Source organism: Scyliorhinus torazame, chromosome 14 (genome assembly GCF_047496885.1).
Source record: "Scyliorhinus torazame isolate Kashiwa2021f chromosome 14, sScyTor2.1, whole genome shotgun sequence".
Taxonomy (NCBI): Eukaryota; Metazoa; Chordata; class Chondrichthyes; order Carcharhiniformes; family Scyliorhinidae; genus Scyliorhinus; species Scyliorhinus torazame.
The window spans coordinates 125,411,668-125,428,600 of NC_092720.1; the positions used below are offsets into that span (position 1 = coordinate 125,411,668).

Here is a 16,933-nt window from a genome sequence, read left to right on the forward strand (position 1 = left end):
TATTTAACCCTCTACTACACCAACTCCTAAAGACGCTTTTAAACGCAAGTCTCATATTTGTTCTGTTGGTAGCACAATTGCTTCAGAGTCAGATGGTTGTGGACTGACATCCCATTCCAGGACTTGAACACACTGGTCCCGCAATTCTCAAGGTCTCTGCCCAAAGGCAGGTCCTTGGTGCTGGTTTGCTGAACCATAGCCAGTGCTGTGATGGGAAGTGTGAAGAGGCAGGCTTCAGTTGGAACAGGGGTTGGACCCCCTGCTGCTGGTGTTAATCTGATCCATACGCTATCCATCCAACAAACTGAGCTAACCGGCCTCCCCTCCTGAAATTCTAGGGGAATTAAATTATCTGCGACTGTAATTCCTGCAGAACTCTCAGTAAAAAGGTTCAAGCAGCGATCAAAGTCATTCCCCTGGAAACTGGGGTGTGAGCCGGGGAAGAGTTGCTGACTCCTAAATAGAATATTGAAGGCCAAAACCTTGGCCAATATTTGAGCCTAGTACTGAGGGAATGCTACATTATCAGAGGTGCAATTTGAGATATTAAACAAAGACTTCATCTGCCTGGTGATGTGATGTGAAATTTCAATTTGAAAAATTCTCCTGACCAACACTCCTCTGGACTGCCGCCACCTAATTTGTCATTCATTTGTTATTTGTGGGATCTTGCAGTGTCCAAATGGGTAGCTAAAGCTGCCGAATTAACAACAATGATGTATTGGCTGGGGAGCACTTTGGGAGGTTCTGAGGATGCAACAAGGTGCTATACATTAGCACAGGTTCTTTCTCACCCATCAGTTTGTTGCTTACATTTGAGAACACTGAGCCTATGCCTCATCCCACTGCCCTTCCCCAGTCCCCCAGTCCCCACACTCAACTCTCCATTTCCATGGGTGCACTGTGAGAGTCCATGTCCAATCTCTCCATATTTACAATGCAGGAGCAGTGTCCTCAACCCAACAGCAGATTTGATGGTTTCCCATGCCACCAGCCTCTGTGTCTGTGGCCCTGCAGTGTTAGTGATAGCCAGAGTACTGTGTGATTCGCTAGATAGGAACCAGCTGTCCTATCCAGCTTGCCTGGAAAACCCTGTAGTATCAAAGTCCACCAACAGAAAAGTGACTGTGCTGTGTGTGTCAGTTGTGGCTGAGTGAGATTCAGTGAACGTACATTGCGTTCTATGTAAACAATACTGACATTAGACACAGAGAGCAAGAAAGACAAAGGTGGAGCACACACACAGCAGGAGGGTGATGCACAGCAGAAGCATTGCAGTAGCATGAGAGGTGCAATAGTGTGGTAACCCTCTCAGGAAAAGGCTCAATCCATGACCTGTGTTCTGTCCCTTGGTTTTTGAGCAGGGAAAGTGTTTGTTGGTCTTTAGTCATGGTTTGGTCCTACAACCCTTCCAGAGCTCTGTCTTCCAATTCCCTCCTAATTTTCATAGCCCCGCCATTAGAAGCCATGCCTTCGGCTGCAAGACCCTAAACTCTGAAATTCCCGCATTAAACCTCTTTGGCTCTCGACCATTTTCCCCTTTAAGTAATTCCTTAAAACCAGCTTCCTTGCCAAGCTTTTAGCCACCTCTCCTCTCTTTGGCTCAATATCAAATTGTGTTCGATTAAGCTCCTGCAAAATGCTTTGGGGCGTTTTACTTTGTCAAAGGTGCTATATAAATGCAAGTTGCTGCTGTTGGCCTGTCCATTTTATGTCACTGATTCTGATATATACTTTTACAACAATTTTTCAATGTACGTTGTCAGTACAATGCAGCGAACTGCTTGTAGATCCAAATCTTTGAACACTGATAACCGTACAACTGTCCAACGTATCTATTACTTTCAGGGTCTTTTTCCAAATAACGAGCAGATTTAGAATAAACAGATCCTTTTTCTGCCTCAGCCAGAGTCAGTGGCTCACGAGAGGAACAATGAAAAGTACGAGAGAGAAAGGCAGAAGACCAAATTGCACACACTGGCTGGGGAATGAACGACAGAAAATTTCATTTTTTGGGTACTCGAGTTAAAAATCTGTGAACCTTATGTATGTCTAACAGCACACTAACATGGGTGTATGCAAACAGAGTTATGTAGGAGGTCAGGGCCATAGGGCACACTTTGCAGTGAGGGACTGGCCATTCTCGGGTCTGTAGTGGGGGACTGGCCATTGCTCGGGTCTGCAGCGGGGGTAGCAGTGCAGAAGCCTGTCAGTCGCAGCATGGGAGAAAGCATCCCGAGGAGCCAGTGCAACAGTGCAGTAATCTGGTCCACAGCAGCAAGAGAAGACGTTAACTCATAGAATCATACAGCAGGCAGGAGGCCATTCAACTCATTTGCACCTACGGCAGCTAGCCAACCATCCCCACGACCCTGCTCTTATCTCACAGAAGTGCAAATATTTCCTTTGATAGCTTTGCAAAATCTGTCATTTCTATGTTGTAATTCTGGCCCCGATAACTGTGGGACCGCACACACGCAATCACACTCACGTACAATCACAGATGTAATCACACACGATTGCACATGCAATCACATACACAAAACACACACACGCGCACACACACTTAGGGCAATCAAAACCAATGCTCTCTGAGGGACAAAAGCGATAGAGAGTAAGATGAAGCCGAAAAGGGACGTGTACAATAGGTATTACAATAGATACAATCTAAAACAGATTGAATATAAAGATGTTAAAAAGGGAACATAAAATAGAAATTAAGGGAGGGAAAGAGAGAGCCTGAGAAGAGACTAGCAGCCACCAATAGGGAATCCAAAAGTCTTCCACAAGCATATGTAAAAGGATAGTAAGAGGCGGTGAGGAGTCAATTAGGGAACAAAAAAGTGATCGATGCTACGGCTGAGGTACTAAATGAGTACTTTGTGTCTGTCATTAGACACATAATGCCCTCCGCTGCATGGCTGGTGAGCCATTGAAATCTCTGCTCTCACTGGCAGCACGGGAAGATCCCGCCAGTGCAGGAGCCTCCTTATGCAAGAGGAGGTAGTCGAGACACCGTATGGGCTAAAATTTGACAAAGTTGAAAGGCCGGCTGAACTTAAAAGTCGGTAATTCAACAGATCCGGACAGGATGCTTCTGAGGATATTGAGGGAAGGGAGAATATTGCAGAGGCATTGCAGCCATAATCTTCCAGTGCCTTTTATACACGGGGGGGGGGGGACGGGGGATGGAGAGAGACTGGAAATTGCAAAAGTTACACCTTTGTTCAACAGAGACTGCAACATTCAGCAACCAGTTTAACCTGGCTGGTGGGGAAGCGTTTTTAGAGAGGATAACTCCGTAGAAAATCAACAATCACCTGGACAACTGAGAATTAATTAAGGAAAACCAGCACAGTTTCTCAAGCAACTTGATTGAGTTTTTTTGATGAAGTAACCGAGAGGCTTGATGAGAATAATGCGGTTGATATTGTGTACATGGATGTCCAAAGGGCGCTTAATAAATGCCACATAATTGCCACCAAAGTTGAACCCCATTAGTCATACGGGGCAGTGGCAGCATGGTTCGGAAGGCGGCTGAGTAATAGGAAACACAAGTGGGGAATGGTTGCTTTTCAGACTGGAGGAATGAGTCCAGTGGCGTTCCCTATGGACTGGACTAGGACATTTATTGATGGCCAAAACTTGGGTTTCCTGGGCACAGTCTCAAAATTTGCAGAGAACGTCAAATCTGCAAGTGCTGTGAACTGTGAGGAGGATAGGCTTCAGTAGAACACAGACAGGCTGGTAAGCTGGGTAGACACGTGACAGATGAAATTTAATGCAGAGAAGTGTGAAGCGATCCATTTTGGTAGGAAGAATGAGAAGAGCAATCTAAAATAAACTAGATAATTCTAAAAGCGGTGCAGGAACAGAAGAACCTGGGAGTATATGAGCACAAATCTTTGAAGGTGGCCGGGCAGGTTGAGAAAGTTGTAATAAGGCTACAGGATCCTAGACTTTATAAATAGAGGCACAGAGAAGGAAGGAAATTAGGCCAAGAGTGCTACTCAGCACCGAGTGCTCGGTGCATAGAGTGGATGTTGGATGTTCAGGTAAGTGTGGGAGTTTCGAAATGAGGGGAAGGGAGGGCGTTCAGTTGCATGGATATCAAAGTATAAGGAGAAGGTAGGAGTGCAGGTTAATGATAAGGTTAATTGTTATCAGATAATGAAGGAAGGGACAGAGCGTGTGAACGCATATTACACCAGGGAATCGTACAAGAATAGGGAAACTTAATAATAGGACCAACTTAAAGGCTTTGTAACTATAAGACCATAAGACATAGGAGCAGAATTAGGCCACTTGGCCCATCGAGTCTGCTCCACCATTCAATCAAGGCTGATATTTTCTCATCCCCATTCTCCTGCCTTCTCCCCATAACCCCTGATCCCCTTATTAATTAAGAACCTATCTATCTCTGTCTTAAAGACACTCAGTGAATTGGCCTCTACAGCCTTCTGCGGCAAAGAGTTCCACAGATTCACCACCCTCTGGCTGAAGAAATTCCTCCTCAACTCTGTTTTAAAGGATAGTCCCTTTAATCTGAGATGGCGTCCTCTGGTTTTGTTTTTCCTACAAGTGGAAACATCCTCTCCACGTCCACTCTATCCAGGCCTCGCAGTATCTTGTACGTTTCAATAAGATCCCCTCTCATCCTTCTAAACTCCAACGATTACAGACCCAGAGTCCTCAAATGTTCCTCATATGAAAAGTTCTTCATTCCAGGGATCATTCTTGTGAACCTCCTCTGGACCCTTTCCAAGGCACATCCTTCCTTAGATATGGGGCCCAAAACTGCTCACAATACTCCAAATGGGGTCTGACCAGAGCCTTATACAGCCTCAGAAGTACATCCCTGGTCTTGTATTCTAGCCCTCTTGACATGAATGCTAACATTGCATTTGCCTTCTTAACTGCCGACTGAACCTGCACATTAACCTTAAGAGAATTGTGAACAAGGACTCCCAAGTCCCTTTGTGCTTCTGCTTTCCGAAGCATTTCCCCATTTAGAAAATAGTCTATGCCTAAATTCCTCCTTCCGAAGTGCATAACCTCACACTTTTCCACATTGTATTTCATTTGCCACTTCATTGCCCATTCTCCTAGCTTGTCCAAGTCCTTCTGCAGCCCGCCTGCTTCCTCAATACTACCTGTCCCTATACAGATCTTTGTATCATCTGCAAACTTAGCAACAGTGCCTTCAGTACCTTCTTCCAGATCATTAATGTATATTGTAAAAAGTTGTGGTCCCAGCACAGACCCCTGAGGCACACCAGTAGTCACCTGCTGCCATCCTGAAAGAGACCCTTTTATCCCCACTCTTTGCCTTCTGCCAGTCAGCCAATTCTCTATCCATGCCAGGATCTTACCCTGAACACCATGAGCTCTTAACCTATTTAACAGTCTCCTATGCGGCACCTTGTCAAAGGCCTTCTGGAAATCTAAATAAATCACGTCCACTGGTTCTCCTTTGTCTAACTTGCTTGTTACCTCATCAAAGAACTCTAACAGATTTGTCAGACACGACCTCCCTTTGACAAAGCCGTGCTGACTCAGTCCTATTTTATCATGCACTTCCAAGTGCTTCGCGATCTCATCTTTAATAACAGACTCTAAAATCTTACCAATGACCGAAGTCAGGCTAACCGGCCTATAATTTCCCGTCTTCTGCCTCCCTCCCTTCTTAAACAGTGGTGTTACATTAGCCACCTTCCAGTCCTCTGGGACCCTTCCTGCCTCCAGTGATTCCTGAAAGATCATCACCAATGCCTCCACAATTTCCTCAGCTATCTCTTTTAGGACCCTGGGGTTTAGTCCATCCGGTCCAGGTGACTTATCCACCTTCAGACCTTTCAGTTTCCCCAGAACCATCTCCTTAGTAATAGTCACTGCACTCACCTCTGCCCCCTGGTTCTCCTGGAGCTCGGGCATCCCACTGGTGTCTTCCACCGTGAAGACACCAGTGGGATGTGAATGTGTGTAGCTTTTGGAATAACATTAATGTTATTAACAGCCAAATAAAGTCAATGGGATATGATTTGGTGGTGATTACGGAAACATGGTTACAAGGAGACCAGGTCTGGGAGTGGAATGTCCAAGGGTACTCAGTGTTTTGGAAGGATAGGCAGGAAGGAAAAGGAGGTTGTGCAGCTTTGTTAGTAAAGGAAGGAATCAATGCTACAATGAGAAATTATATTGGCACTGGAGATGAAGACATAGAATCAGTCTGTGTAGAAATAGTAAGGGAATGACATCCCTGGTGGGAGTAATCTAAAAGTCCCCACAGTAGGACACTGTGTAAACCAGGAAATACTGGGAGCTTGTAAGAGAAGTACGACAATAATCATGGATGTTTTGGGTATGCACATAGACTGGATTAATCAAATTGTCAACGGTAGCCTCAAGGGGGAGTTCATAGAGTGCATTAGAGATTGTTTCTTGGAACACTATATTGTCGAATCAACCAGGGAGCAGGTTGTTTAGGGTTTAGTATTGTGCAATGAGATGGGATAAATTAATGATCTTGTAGTAAAGGATCCTCTAGGGAAGAGTGAATATTGCATGACTGAATTTAAAATTCATTTTGAGGGCAATAAACTTGAGTCCCGCACTCATGTTCCGATGTTTAACCAAGGTAATTGTATACGCATAAGGACAGATTTGGCCCTATTGGACTTGGCAGAAAGACTAAAAGGCAGGACAGTTGATAAACGGTGGTAGACATTTAAGGAGATTATCAATTCCTCCCAACTAAAATATATTCCAAATAGGAAGAAAAATTGTAAGGGGGGGGGAAATGCATCCATAGCTAAGCAAGGAGGATAAAGAAAACATAAAGATAAAATCTAAGGCATATCATGTTACAAAGATTAGTGACAGGCTGGAGGATTGGGAAACATTTAAAGACCAACAAAGGGTTACTAAAAAAGTAATTCAAAGAGCAAAGGTAAATTATGAAGGAAACCTAGCACCCAATATAAAACTGGATAGCAAAAGATTCTATAATTATATAAAAAGGAAGAGAGTAGCTAAAGTCAATGTTAGTCCCTTAGAGGACGAGAGTAGGGGGTTATTAATGGGGAACACAGAAATACTATATCAATATTTTGCCTCAGGCTTCATGGTGGAGGACACTATAACCATGCCAATAGTAACAGGTAATGCAGAGGTTGTTGAAAAGGAGGAACTTAAAACAGTAGCCATCACTAGGGGAAAAAGTACAGAGCAAGCTATTGGGACTAAAGGCAAACAAGTCTATAGGGCCTGATGGCCTACATCCTAGGGTCTTAAAGGAAGTGGCAGCAGAGATCGCAGAGGAATTGGTTATAATTTTCCAAAATTCCCCGGATTCTGGAAAGATTCCAGTAGATTGTAAAAAGGTTCTGTTCAATACTTCGTTTCAAAAAGGGAGAAAGGCCGAAAATAGGAAACTATAGACCAGTTAGCTTAACATCTTTGCTGGAATCCATTATTAAGGAAGTAGTAATGGGACATTTGGAAAGTCTAAACACAATCCATCAGAGTCAGTATGGTTCTATGAAGGGTAAATCATGTTTGACTAATTTGCTGGAATTCTTTGAGGATGTAACACGCAAAGTGGGTAATGGAAATCCTGTAGATGTAGTGTAGCTGCACTACTAGAAGACATTTTATAAGGCGCCACACAGGAGATAAGATCCCATGGGGCTGGGGGTAATATATTAGCTTGGATAGAGGATTGGCTGGCCAAGAGAAAGCAGAGAGCGGGGATAAATGAGTCTTTTTCTGGTTGACAAGCTGTAACTAATGGTATTCCACAAGGTTCGGTCCTCGGGCCCCAACTATTTACAATCTATATTAATGACTTGGATGCAGGTAGCCAAATTTGCAGATAACACTAAAATAGATGGCAAGCAAGTTTCAATGAGGAAATAACAAATTTACTAATGGATATGGTTAGGTTCGGTGAGTGGGCAAAAATTGGTCGATGGAATTTAACGTGGATATGTGTGAGGTTATCCATTTTGATCTGAGGAATAAAAAGGCAACGTCTTATCTAAATGGAGAGAAACATCAAATGTTTCAGTGGTTTAGCACAGGGCTAAATCACTGGCTTTGAAAGCAGACCAAGGCAGGCCAGCAGCACGGTTCAATTCCCGTACCAGCCTCCCCGAACAGGCTCCGGAATGTGGCGACTAGGGGCTCTTCCCAGTAACTTCATTTGAAGCCTACTTGTGACAATAAGCAATTTTCATTTCATTTTCATTTTCAGAGAGATTTGGGTGTCTTCATGCATGATTCACAGGAAGTTAATATGACTAATAAGGAAGACAAATGGAATTTTGCATTCATTGCAAATGGAATAGAATATAAAAGTCGGGAAGTTCTGTTGCAACTATATGGTGCATTGGTGAGACCGCATCTGGAGCACTGCTCACAGTTTTGGTCCCCTTACTTAAGGAAGGATGTAAATGCATTAGAGGCGGTTCAGAGGAGGTTCACTAGATTGATTCCAGGGATGAAGGACTTATGAAGAAAGATTGAGCAGTTTAGGCCTATACATGCTGGAGTTTAGAAAAATGAGAGGGGATTTAATTGAGGTATATAAGATGTTAAAGGGCATTGACAGGGTTTGGCTTAAAGCGAATGTTTCCCTTTGTTGGACATTCTAGAACGCGAGACCATAGTTTGAGGCAAAGGGGTGGCAGAACCAAACAACTGCAAGATAAAGCGATCAGCAAGAAAGCCAATGAAGATATGAGGAAGAGCATTTTTAGCGAGCAAGTAGTTAGGACCTGGAATGCATTGCCTGAAACTGTGGTGGAGGCAGATTTAAAAAGAGTACTAGATAATTGTCTAAAGAGAAAAAAGCTTCAGGACTACGGAGAAAGGGCAGGAGTGTCAGACTAGGTGCTTTGTAGAGAGTCAGCACAGACACAACGGGCATAGAGACACACACATACACACACACACATACCAGGTATAGAGGCACACACACACGCACACAAACTCACCAGATATAGAGACACACACATACACACAAACACACCAGATATAGAGACACACACATACACACACACACATACCAGGTATAGAGGCACACACACACGCACACAAACTCACCAGATATAGAGACACACACATACACACACACACATACCAGGTGTAGAGGCACACACACACGCACACAAACTCACCAGATATAGAGACACACACACAAACACACCAGGCATAGAGACACACACATACACACCAACACACCAGATATAGAGACACACACACAGACACACCAGGTATAGAGGCACACACACACGCACACAAACTCACCAGATATAGAGACACACACACAAACACACCAGGCATAGAGACACACACATACACACCAACACACCAGATATAGAGACACACACACACAGACACACCAGGTATAGAGGCACACACACGCACACACAAACTCACCAGATATAGAGACACACACAAACACACCAGACATAGAGACACACACAGACACACCAGATATAGAGACACACACAAACACACCAGATATAGAGACACACACAAACACACCAGATATAGAGACACACACACAAACACACCAGGCATAGAGACACACACAAACTCACCAGATATAGAGACACACACACACACACAAACACACCAGGCATAGAGACACACACACACACACCAGATATAGAGACACACACACACACACCAGATATAGAGACACACACAGGCACACCAGATATAGAGACACACACACCAACACACCAGATATAGAGACACACACAAACTCACCAGATATAGAGACACACACACAAACACACCAGGCATAGAGACACACACACACACAAACACACCAGATATAGAGACACACACACAGACACACCAGATATAGAGACACACACCACACACCAGGTATAGAGACACACACCACACACCAGGTATAGAGACACACACAGACACACCAGGTATAGAGACACACACAGACACACCAGATATAGAGACACACACAAACACACCAGATATAGAGACACACACAGACACACCAGATATAGAGACACAAACACACCAGATATAGAGACACACACCACACACCAGGTATAGAGACACACACAAACACACCAGGTATAGAGACACACACAGACACACCAGGTATAGAGGCACATAAACACACACACACAATGCCCATTTCCTACAAGAGGGGATCTAACCATCGTGCCATGACATTCAATGGTATTAGCATCACTGAATTCCCCACAACCAATATCCTGGGGGTTACCATTGATCAGAAACTGAACTGGACGAGCCATATTAATACTGTGATGGGTCAAAGGCTAGGAATCCTACGGAGAGTAACTGACCTCTTGACCCCTCCCTCCAAAGCCTGTCCACCATCTACAAGGCATAAGTCAGGAGGAGTGCAATAGAATACTCTCCACTTGACTGGATGAGTGCAGCTCCAACAACACTCAAGAAGTTCGACATCATCCAGGACAAAGCAGCCGCTTGATTGCTCCCCCCTTCCACAAACATTCAAACCCTCCACCACCGATGAACAGTGGCAGCCGTGTGTACTATTTACAAGATGCACTGCAGGAACTTGCCAAGGTATCTTAGACAGCACCTTCCAAACCCACGACCACGACCACCCAGAAGGATAAGAGCAGCAGATACCTGGGAACCCCACCACCTGGAGGTTCCACTCCAAGTCACCCACCACCCTGACTTGGAAATATATCGCCGCTCCTTCACTGTTGCTGGGGCAAAATTCTAGAACTCCCTAACTGCACAATGGGCGTACCTACACCTCAGAGACTGCAGCGATTCAAGAAGGTAACTCAACACCACCTTCTGAAGGGCAACTAGGGATGGGCAATAAATGCTGGCCTAACCAACGATGCCCGCATCCCGTAAAATGAATTTTTAAAAACACAAACACACATGGAGACACACACACGCACACACAGACCAGGTCTAGAAAGGCACACAAACACACACCAGGTATGGGAAGACACACACACACACAAGCACACACACCAGGGGCGTCATTCTCCGACCCCCCACCGGGTCGGAGAATGGCCGTTGGCCGCCGTGAATTCCGCCCCCGCCGAAGTCTCCGGTACCGGAGATTGGGCAGGGGTGGGAATCGGGCCGCGCCGGTTGGCGGGCCCCCCCCGCTCAATTCACCGGCCCGGATGGGCCGAAGTCACGCCAAGAAATCGCCTGTCCCGCCGGCGTAAATTAAAGTTGGTATTTACCGGCGGGACAAGGCGGTGTGGACGGGCTCCGGGGTTCTGGGGCGGGGCACGGGGCGATCTGACCCCGGGCGGTGCCCCCACGGTGGCCTGGCCCGCGATCGGGGCCCACCGATCCGCGGGCGGGCCTGTGCCGTGGGGGCACTCTTTCCCTTCCGCCTCCGCAACGGCCTCCACCATGGCGGAGGCGGAAGTGACTCTCCCCACTGCGCATGCGCGGGAAACTGTCAGCGGCCGCTGATGCTCCCGCGCATGCGCCGCCCGGAGATGTCATTTCCGCGCCAGCTGGCGGGGCAACAAACGCCATTTCCGCCAGCTGGCGGGGCGGAAATCCCTCCGGCGCCGGCCTAGCCCCTCAATGTTGGGGCTCGGCCCCCAAAGATGCGGAGCATTCCGCACCTTTGGGGCGGTGCGATGCCCGTCTGATTGGCGCCGTTTTAGGCGCCAGTCGGCGGACATCGCGCCGTTGGGGGAGAATTTCGCCCCAGGTATAGAAAGACACATACACATACACACGCCAGGGATAGAGAGACACACACAAACCAGATATAGAGACACACACACACCAGGTATAGAAAGGCATACATTCACCCACCAGGTATAGAGAGAGAGACACACACACAAACAAACCAGATATAGAGACACACACACACAAACACACCAGGTATGGAGAGACACACACACCAGGTATACAGAGACACACAGACACAAACAAACACACCAGGTATAGAAACACATGTACACAAACACACACACCCCAGGTATAGAAAGACACACACAAACATGGCAGGTATGGAAAGACACACACACACACACACAAACACACCAGGTATAGAAAGACACATACACAGCAGGTATAGAAAGACACACACAAACACGGCAGGTATAGAAAGACACACACACACACACCAGGTATAGAGAGACACACACACACACCAGGTATAGAGACACACATACACATACACAGCAGGTATAGAGAGACACATACACATACACAGCAGGTATAGAGAGACACACACACAAACCAGATATAGACACACACACACAAACACACCAGTTATATCGAGAGAGACACACACACCCAAACACATCAGCTATAGAGACACACACACACACACCAGGTATAGAGACACACACACACCAGGCATAGAGACACACACACACCAGGTATAGAGAGACACACACACACACAAACACACCAGGCATAGAGAGACACAAACACATCAGGTATAGAAACAGTCACACACACACACACACCTCAACAGAAGTAATTCAGCCAGGGCTCTGGCTCCTGATTGCAACATTGAGCCCCTTGCTGGAAATGGGGAAATTAACCAATGTTGCGCCCATATGTTGGCCTTTTGGCCATCACCCTTGACAATGACATATGAACACAGGGAAATAGGATGAAAGGGCTCTTTATCTCATGCTGCTTTGTAAGGGTGGTTGTGTGTGTGTGTGTGCACGTGCGCATGAGGAAAGCATCACAAGCTGCTACTGTGCTACGCCAACTATTTACACACATTTTCTTCCGCTTCTTTTGACATCAGGCACCGGAGTCACTGAGAGATCAGAGAAAGGAAACAAGGGTGAGAGGTCAGAGTACAGAAAACAGCTTGACAACCACATCCACAGAAAGAAGGGAACAACTTGCATTTAACAGACTTCAGAGAGTAAATTGGCTCTGAGGAAACATTGAAGAGATGGAAAAAGGTTTGAAGAAACTGCAGGAAGAGGTAGGGGGTAGGAAAGGAGGTCATGACAACACGCAACAAAACACGGTAAAAAAAACACTCCCTCCCATCTCACATTAATATTGTCTTGACCATGTGCGTGAATACGAGTCCTTTTGTTGCTATGGCAATTACATCATAAATGTGTTTGCAAAGACTCTCTGTCTTTCCACCCTCTGGTTTTCAATTCATTTTGATTTAGCAGGAATGGAATTGAGTTTGGCGCTCATTTAATATGTATTGGCCCTGTTTTTAAATGAACCCTTGGCTAAGATTTTCTTGAGCTGCATGTTGTGTAGGGTTTATGGGTAGAAGTGGGGGCCATCCTTCAATGTGGATCAGCCAGGAATTAGGGAGGGGGAATTCTGGGATTTCCTTCCTATATGAGAGTGTACCCTGGACACTGTCTTCAGCCCTACTAGTGACTCCCCATTATTTTCAATCCGAGGGCCATGTTCTGAGCATTTGTTATCTTCCACATAATGCGAGACTGGAAAGTAGCGCATGCACCAAAGGTCACATTAAAACGCTAATATTAAACATCACACATCAAAGGATGCATTTTGGCTACCAAGGCAGGTCAAGAAATTTTATCGGATCCGTCTGGGTGGAAAGTACCCTGAATCTTGTGATTTTCAATCCAGGGAGGGAGGAGTTGCAAATGGGGGTTTACGGGATGGAATTGGGCCTGCTGACCCTATGAAACAAAGTGTAACCAGCCACGGGTGTCAAGGCAGGCTGGTCAAAAGGCCCGCCTCATAGTTCCAGTCGTTTCCAAAGATGTTAATCCCTCTAGCCCTCACCACGGACCGCCCCCCCCCCCCCCCCTGTCAGAAATTTGTAGCAATATACTACAGCTCTGCCCCTATATGTATGAGAGTGAAAAAAAACTCCCAATAATGGAGCACGTTCACAACTGTTAAATCACCTCAAGTGGTTAATCTGGTGAATAACAAATATCTATTTGGACCCAACACCAAAGATAGCTCATCCTTTCATAGATTCTTTAAATTGTGAATCAAATCGTGAACTCAGAACATCCTGCTGATATAATTTTAGCTTACCTCAACCAAGCATCCGTAATGACATAACCTTTGGGGAAAATTCAACATAGAACACGATTGAAATTACATGGCCAGATGCTACTGTTCCTTTTTAAACTGCAGCAGATGGCCTGTCAATCAAAGTTGTCCAGCAGAGGGTTCTTATTAACTCACAGTTCCAACAGCATCTGTTTCCTTAAGTTTAAAGAGCAAAGGATTGAAAACCCTTCAGATCATGACAGATATACAGACATTATCCACCCTGCAAAAGTGTTTGCATTTACTCCATCAATTCATGATTCCCACACTGCAGGTTAAGGCCCTCACAACAGCCAAAATGGGGTCTGTTTGAATTCTGTGACGAGGTTGGGTTTCCCTCCTGTGTCAGTCACATCCTTCCCCCTTTCCTCAGATCTGTCAGAAATGGGGGTGGGACTTCCGCACCTGCAGCCCTCCGGCCATTTTGAAAGGCCTGAGCAGTCTTCCCAGCTCTGCAAGAAATCTGGCCCTCGTTATCACATGCCATGTGTTACAGAGTTAGCTACAGATATAATACAATCCGGTTATTAAAAGAGGAAGAAAGCCGGGCAGGGAGTTGCAGGCTGAAATCTGCAATTACACCTGCCTTTCGGGTGACCTGAACAGTTCACATATATCTACAACCAGCTAAGCCTCAAACACAGGCAATGTGAACAGTCACACCCTCGCTCCGAGATCACCTGTGAGCAATGGTGGTGTTAAAACATCTGTTTTTTTTTGGGGGGGGGGGGAATGAAAGGAGGATTGGGGTGTGGGCAAAGTCTAACATTTCCTGTGACTCAATGATACGCTGTTGCTTACGATCGATAATGTCACCCAGTCCCTGTGTACAGAGCAGGTCTCTCAGTCTGGAAACTTCATCCTTCAGCTCTCGGATCAGCTTGTTGTTGGGATCCTCGTTAATAACTGCGTTGCAGCGAATCTGTTTAGCACGATCAGCGTACCTAAGCAGCAGAATAAAGCAGAGGGTGTTTGCTGTGCAGGGTTAGGGGCCAGAGAAAGAGATGCGAAGGTAACAGCAACTATTCCTCAACTCAAAAAGGTGCATCATTACCTTCACCCTGCTGGAACCCTACAGCTTCTCTCTGACCAAGTCCTTAATTTTGTCCCGCCCTCCTTCAAGCTCTTAACCCTGCCCCCACACCTCCACCCACCCCCACCCACACCCCAGTCCTTCTTTAATCCATTCCCTCAATTTGCCCGAAACCCACTGCTTCCCCCACCCCCACCCCCTCAACACCTCCCCTCAGGCTGCGGGAGCTTGCCTGTTCCTTACCTCAGAGTGCTGAGCGTCTCATCGTAGTTGATGTCGGCTGCACTAAGGGCTGCCACCATGGCCGTCCGAGAATTGCCCCCTGTAGAGAAGCAATGTGTTAATTCCAGTGCAGTTGACCCTTTCCTCATATTTTCTCTCATCTTTAACAACTCGATTCTTTAATTCGGCTTTGCCACCTTTCCTCCATGCCTCGGATCTCATGACCAATGGCGATGCCAGTCCCAGTGAGAGGTATGGGTGGTATAATGGCTGAGCTTACCAAACCCCAGGTTAGGGGGAAGGGGGGAGCACTTCTAGCCACCCTAACAGCTTCAGTAATCATGAACTCATGTTAAACAGGCACTGCATTGTTTAAATACTTCTTCAAGCATATATTGTAAAGGCCTTTCTTTCTCTTCCACTGAAATGGATGTGCATCTGAAACACTGACTCCATTATAATTGCCCACTCAGTGCAATGTTTGACCTTGTACTGCCTATCCCTGCCCCACTTCTCATGCTGACCATCCAGCAATTAAAGAAAAATAAATTTAAAGTACCCAATTCTTTTTTTTCCCAACTTCCAATTAAGGAACAATTTAGCGTGGCCAATTCACCTACCCTATACACCTTTGGGTTGCAGGGGTGAGACCTATGCAAACACGGGGAGAATGTGCAAACTCCACACGGGCAATGACCCAGGGCCGGGATTGAACCCGGGTTCTCAGCGCTGTGAGGCAGCAGTGCTAACCATTGCGGCACTGTGCCGCCCCACCATCCAGCACCTTTAACCAGTGCAACAACTGGCAAACATGTTGAGATCAATCAGCATTGCATTTATGATCAAGTCTAGTGAGAGGAGACTCTCATCAGCCCTGGCTCAATGTTAGCTCCCCTCCCCTGAATCAGAAATCTGTACAATCAGGAATTTTCAATGGACTCCCTATTGCAGTACTGAAGGAGTTCTGCTTGATCAGAGCAACCTTTTCATTAAACTGAGTCCCCATTCGCCCTCCACCCAAAAACAGATTGTCCTGCATTATAACAGTGACAACACTCCAAACTGGAGTTCAGTATTGCAAAATGCTTCAACATGTCCTGAAGTCATGGGAAGTGCTACCTTTCAGGTTTTCTTTGTAACAGAACTCCAAGGTCAGGATTTTACAACCTCGTCACTACAGGAGACTGGATTGGTGGTAAATATGGCTAAAAGTGAATTTGCGAAAACTCAAGTCACATTCTTAGGCCAGACAATTGGACATGGTCAGATGGCCCGATGGAATATTTAAACAAAGGCTATCGGGGAGGTTCCAATACCATAAATGAGGAGAGAAGTTTTGAAATTTCTGAGCATGAGTGGCTTCTACCGGAGATTCGTGCCAAATTTCAGCAGCGTGATTGCTCCGCTGTCTGAACTTCTGAAAAAGCACAGGAAATTTCAAAATGTCTGGAGGCTTCCGACAATCTGAAAACTGCATTAGCCACCGCACCAGTGTTGGTGCCACCCACTTATGCCAAGCAATTCAAGGTGGCAATTGATGCGAGTGATGTGGACGTTGGTGCTGTACCGTTGCAGGAAGACGACGAACGAGTTGAAAGGCCTGTTAGTTATTTTTCTCGGAAACTA

At 46.0% G+C, this 16,933-nt stretch overlaps 1 protein-coding gene across 32 annotated transcripts in view; it reads right to left on the reverse strand.

Annotated features, from left to right (window-relative positions):
* The window catches only part of kif1aa (kinesin family member 1Aa), a 511,250-nt gene that overhangs the window by 270,634 nt on the left and 223,683 nt on the right, over positions 1-16,933 (reverse strand). For 17 of the 32 annotated variants that reach the window (XM_072474789.1, XM_072474804.1, XM_072474793.1 and 14 more), the window contains exons 12-14: positions 15,329-15,407; positions 14,854-14,996; positions 12,761-12,799 (exon numbers count right to left, since the gene is read on the reverse strand). In XM_072474789.1, coding sequence (XP_072330890.1) covers positions 12,761-12,799; positions 14,854-14,996; positions 15,329-15,407 — 261 coding nt within the window. The remainder of the gene's footprint in view (positions 1-12,760; positions 12,800-14,853; positions 14,997-15,328; positions 15,408-16,933) is intronic. The other 15 variants (XM_072474808.1, XM_072474806.1, XM_072474807.1 and 12 more) reach the window with 1 other exon arrangement.